General features: G+C 38.7%; 1 protein-coding gene across 2 annotated transcripts in view; it reads left to right on the top strand.

The window, feature by feature from the left end:
- Positions 1-2,883, top strand: part of nop2 (NOP2 nucleolar protein homolog (yeast)) — a 15,263-nt gene extending 12,380 nt beyond the window's left edge. For both annotated transcript variants that reach the window (XM_016501383.1, XM_016501384.1), the window contains exons 14-16: positions 1,646-1,743; positions 1,863-1,999; positions 2,076-2,883. In XM_016501383.1, the coding sequence (XP_016356869.1) occupies positions 1,646-1,743; positions 1,863-1,999; positions 2,076-2,539 (699 nt within the window). In that variant the 3' untranslated portion in view covers positions 2,540-2,883. The remainder of the gene's footprint in view (positions 1-1,645; positions 1,744-1,862; positions 2,000-2,075) is intronic.
- The last annotated feature ends 2,655 nt before the right edge of the window (positions 2,884-5,538 follow it).

Here is a 5,538-nt window from a genome sequence, read left to right as displayed (position 1 = left end):
ACGAAGGAGCGTAGGCAACCACATGTGACGACCCCGGGCTGGACTCCGCTTTGTCCACGGTGAAAGTTGATGTATTCCCTCAGCGACCAGCACAGATCAGCTCTAGGCATGACGAAGCGGATATCGTCCTCTTTTGGAAGACCAAACAAAGTAGTTTCGCTTTCACAACAAAGCACACAGCGTCTTCACGACATGGCTGCAGCGTCAACAAAACTACAGTGAGACTAAAAGTTACGCCTTCTTTCTTTGCGTGAATATTTGTGCGGCGTTATGCAAATCTTCCCACATAGTGAGGTAGATATGTGGGGGCGTGTTAGAACGAGCCGTTTTAGGTAGGTGTGGCTGACTCTTAACTTTTATAAAGAATATCTCTTTGGATTTGAGACTTTAGTCTTTGCAACTTTACAGATCTTCTTTATGCACCAAGAGCTTGTAACACTCCAAAGAGAAAGGAAAAATTGATATCGCATCATATGACCCCTTTAATAATGATTTTATTAATTATGTTTTGCAAATTGTTGTTCCAGTAAACCTTATAAGCTAAACTGTAGGTTTATATATTAAATATTAATTTTATATATAAAGATTAGGTTTGAAGACCTACACTACCGTTCGAAAGGATTGGTAGGATTTAAATGTAATGTTTTAAATGACTTAGAAAGTCACTTATTCTCATCAAGGCTGCATTTAAGTAAAAATACAGTACTGTAATATTGTGAAATTATTACAATTTCAAATAATTATTTTCTATTTTAATATTTTTTTTGTTATTTTAAATGTAATTTATTTCTGTGATGGCAACGCTGAATTTTCAGCAGCATCACTCCAGTCTTTAGTGTCACATGATCTTTCCGAAATCATTCTGATATGCTGATCTGGTGCTCAAGAAACATTTCTTATTATTATCAATGTTGAAAACAGTGCTGCTTTTGTGGAAAACATGAGCCATTTTTCAGGATTATTTGATGAATAGAAAGCTCAAAAGAATAGCATTTATTTGAAATCGAAATTTTTTGTAACATTATAAATGTATGTATTGTAAGAGTGTTTTCAAAGAAAAATCATACTGACTGACTTTAAACATGTGACCAGTAGTCCATGTTACTTTTCAAGGTTCTCCAAATGACGCAAAATGTTAATATCTTACATTTTATAAAAATATTTGTGTCTCAGAGGAAGCATTTAGGCTTGACGGGAACAAATGACCAATTCCTTAGAGGCCAGCGATCATAATACTTGAGATATTATACCCTGAACACGGCTTCTCACATGAGACATTTTTTGGCCTGGAAATAATGAATCCTTCAGGGGGAAAGTTGGAAGTGTTAAAAAATATTTTACAGACCTTAGATTTAGGTCACCAACAACAAATACGCAACCTGTGAAATAAACCTGAGTTGGTGCAGCAAAAACCTTTTCTATTTCTGTCTGATTTGACATGGACTGATGCAGATACTGCATTTTAAACCAGTGTGCTGCAATGCAACATTTAGAGGAAAAGTGGAAGACATGGATGGAGAATAACTGTATGAATTGGTATCTGAAAACCCACTGAAATGTCTAGATGATTGCTATTTGATATCTCTAAAACATGCTCATTTTTTAAATGAATTTCTTATGAAGATTTGATTTGTCTTCTCCATAGGTAGAGGAGAATGAGTGGGTGGTGGACTATGCTTTAAAGAAGAGAAATGTAAAGCTGGTCCCCACTGGACTAGACTTTGGCAAGGAGGGATTCATCAGGTAATGAGGCCTTATTTGAGATCCATGAGATCCAGAAATTGAGTTAATAAAATGAGTTTGCTAGAGAAAGCGTAAGAAATTATAACGTTCAATTAGAAAATATGACCTCCTCTCCACAGATTCAAAGAAAGACGTTTCCATCCATCTCTCAAACTGTCTCGCCGATTCTACCCTCACTCCCACAACATGGATGGATTTTTTGTGGCCAAGCTAAAGAAGCTGTCTAACGCCATCCCCACCGCACCAAGAGAAACAGGTGCGTAATCATTTCCCATTTGTTTCCACGTCTTTATTTTCGAATCTGATTTTAATCCTTCAAACTTATTCTTCAGAAGATGAAGTAGATTCTACAAAAACGGAGACCGCAGCCTCATCGGAGCAGATCCAAAAACTAGAATCTAAGCAACAGAAGCCCGCTTCAACTCCAGAGAAAAGCAACATGGGCAAGAAGCGGAAATTAAAACAGAAAAAATCTGAGACGCCCATCATCACGAAGAAAGCTGGAGTGAAATCTGAGAATAAAAAATCCGATGGTCCCAAAAAGGCCAAAATTGCAAAGTTGGATGTTGAAGCATCCAAAAAGAGTGAGAAACCTAACAAAAAGCAGAAGGTAAAGGAACTGAATGGAGATTCAACAAAAGAGGTAGTGATGGTGAAGAAAGAGGGGAGCCCATTTGAGAAGAAGAAAAACAAAATGAAAAGGAAGAACTTGTTGAAGAAGAATAAAAACAGAATGGGGAAAAACAGGTTTAAGAAGTTAAAAAATATGGTTGGACAACAAAAAAGTGGACAGTGAAATTCAGTCTCGTGTCACAGTGTGACATGGACCTGTATGCTCAGGACTGGGATCTGTCATTGGCTCGACACAAGACAGGAAGTTAAACCAATCCCAGCCTGCTGTTAGGGACTTAAAGATCATCCTTTAGAAACGTACACAATGAGTTTGTGTATCTATCTTGCTTCTCAAGACTTCTGTTATAAAATGTTATAAATGTATATTTCATTGTCTGTTTTTATGGATTTTGTTTTGAAAAAGAAACATTTATCTGAAATACTGCAAAGGGATGTGAGTATGTGGTCTGTTTTCCTGTAAGATCGAGCTTATTTCTTACACCTATTAAAAAGAAAGATTTAAAAAAAGTGGTTTGGTGTCTGAAAAAGTGAAGTCTGAAACGTACTGAGGTGAAAACAAAAAGTACTTTAGTTATCGCCTTCCCTGGGAAGAGAGTGCCTGAAATGATATTTCACGGCTTGTCTTAACCTGACCTTTCCTTTTAGCCTTTCAGGAAGTCACCTCAGAAATCCGATCAAAAACTACTGAGGTAGAAGTGAAATCTTCCTTTGAGCCTGAGTGCATCACGACTGCTATTCAACAGCACCTATTGACTCCACTTTTCACATCGCTTAGCTCCCGCCATAGAACATTTATCAGCGCGCAAAAAGTTTTCTTCGGGTTCAAATGGCTAAAACGCTCAGCAGATGAACTTCAGCTGTGCGCGATCTTTCTTCCCACCCTTCTGGCCTGGTGCCTGTGTAACCATGGTAACGTACTTATCGCATTGTGAATCGCGATGCCCTGAGCTAGTACCCTCTGAACTGCAATGCTTTCTCTGTGCTTGCATGAAATCCTTCTGTCTCCAGATAAGATGGCCCAAAACTCCATAATTATTGCCGCTTGTTCCTTCCAAAGCTGTTCTGTTGAAATGTAGCACATGTGTAGGCAAAGCCTTTATTTTAATCACATTGCAGTCATTACATGCTAGGAGATAATTTAAGGTTGTGCCTGAAGGGTAAATGAAGCCAGGCCTGTGGGTAAAGCGCTTTAGATCAGACTAGTTTGACACCCCACTGATTAAGTGGTATTGAAGAAGGGAAATTATAATGATAACCTGCACATATGATTGCAGGGGTAGAAGTGTCCAGTCTATATTTAATGAGAACTACTTCCCTTCTTTTGTACTGTACAGAAAAACAGTATGTGGTGCTCGTAGGACACTGGCAATGACAACATGCATTTCGAATGTAGTACATCCAGAATACATCACACAATATATGGAACAATGGTTGTGAAGTATGTACTTATTCAAAATAAATATCTACACTTAGGTATGCGATTTCAGAAGCAGCGATATTCATGAGGGTCTATGATAGGTCTGTTCTCTGATATTTCCTGTTTTGTTTTTGAAAAGAGGGTCCATAGCATAGAAATCTGGGGCTTTTTTTGACTTGGGCTAGTAAGCAACCACCAATCAACACCCTAGCATAGCAACATGCTCACAACAACTCAAACATGTGGATGTGGAAGTAAAAACAGCAGCAGAAAAACAATTTAGCACATGAAACAGATACTTAAAAGGGGTCATATGCTGCTAAAAAGAACATTATTTCGTGTATTTGGTGTAATGAAATGTGTTTATGCGTTTTAAGGTTAAAAAAGCACATTATTTTCCACATACTGTACATTATTGTTTCTCCTCTGTGCCCTGCCTTTCTGAAACGCGTCGATTTTTACAAAGCTCATCGTTCTGAAAAAGCGAGGTGTGCTCTTATTGGCCATCTATCCAGTGCGTTGTGATTGGCCAAATTCCTCAAGCGTGTGACGGAAATGTTATGTCTCTTACCATATTGTGATGCATGCAGCAACCACATGTGACGACCCCGGGCTGGACTCCGCTTTGTCCACGGTGAAAGCCGATCCATAGTGCGAAGTTGAAGTATTTCCTCAGCGACCAGCATGGATCAGCTCTAGGCATGACGAAGCGATATCGTCCTCTTTTGGAAGGCCAAACAAAGTAGTTTCGCTTTCACAATGAAGCACACAGCGCCTTCAAGACATGGCGGCGGCAACAACAATACTACAGCGAGAATATAAGTTACGCCTTCTTTCTTTGCGTGAACATTTGGGCGGCGTTATGCAAATCTTCCCACATAGTGATGTAGATATGTGGGGGCGTGTTAGAACGAGCCGTTTTAGGTAGGTGTGGCTGACTCTTAACTTTTATAAAGAATATCTCTTTGGATTTGAGACTTTAGTCTTTGCAACTTTACAGATCTTCTTTATGCACCAAGAGCTTGTAACATTCCAAAGAGAAAGGAAAAATTGAAATCGCATCATATGACCCCTTTAAATAAGATGATTTTCATTGGCCTGGGGTGTTGCCTGTATGTAAATGTGCTATCCCACCCCCCCCCTTTAATTTATGTTCCGCTATGTTTGCTATGTTTTCATTGCCCCAGTCTCTCTGTAGTGCATCTGAGCATGTTTGTGTCTTGTCGTGACTGCACAGTTTGACCGTATAGTTAATCCTCTCACAGCTGGGAAATGCGCCAGAGTCTTCATTATATCCTCCAGCTGCCTATATCAGGAATGACTGCAGAAACGTGTAGGCCTTCGCTGAAGTCTGTTCCTGGGAGACGCAGCTGTTAAACCCAACTACGTCTTACCACTCAAGTTTCAGCCAAAGAATAGTTCAACCAAAAATCAAACATTCTTTGCTCGGTATCATTTCAAAAGCTTTTATTTAATTGTATTTAGAATATGTAGGGTGGTCTTTAATGTGCATTTGCATTGTCTGCTGTTTTGGATGTAAACATGCAATATTAGACAGATGGGTTTTAAAAAAACGTCTCTAAAAAAACGACCGTTTGTTTTTTTTGTGTTTTTTTTTCTACATTGCACTAGCCTGGATCTTTTAACCCAAAAACACGTTCTGTGTAAATGGCCATTGATATAAAGAGCATTATTTTTGCATTGCTTTTTATAGACTGAAAACTAAAAAAAAAAAAAAAAACATC

Source organism: Sinocyclocheilus anshuiensis, unplaced genomic scaffold, assembly GCF_001515605.1.
Source record: "Sinocyclocheilus anshuiensis isolate Anshui unplaced genomic scaffold, SAMN03320099.WGS_v1.1 scaffold1260, whole genome shotgun sequence".
NCBI classification, from domain to species: domain Eukaryota; kingdom Metazoa; phylum Chordata; class Actinopteri; order Cypriniformes; family Cyprinidae; genus Sinocyclocheilus; species Sinocyclocheilus anshuiensis.
The sequence above is the reverse complement of the archived record's forward strand: the minus strand, read 5'-3'. Positions and strand labels throughout refer to the sequence as shown.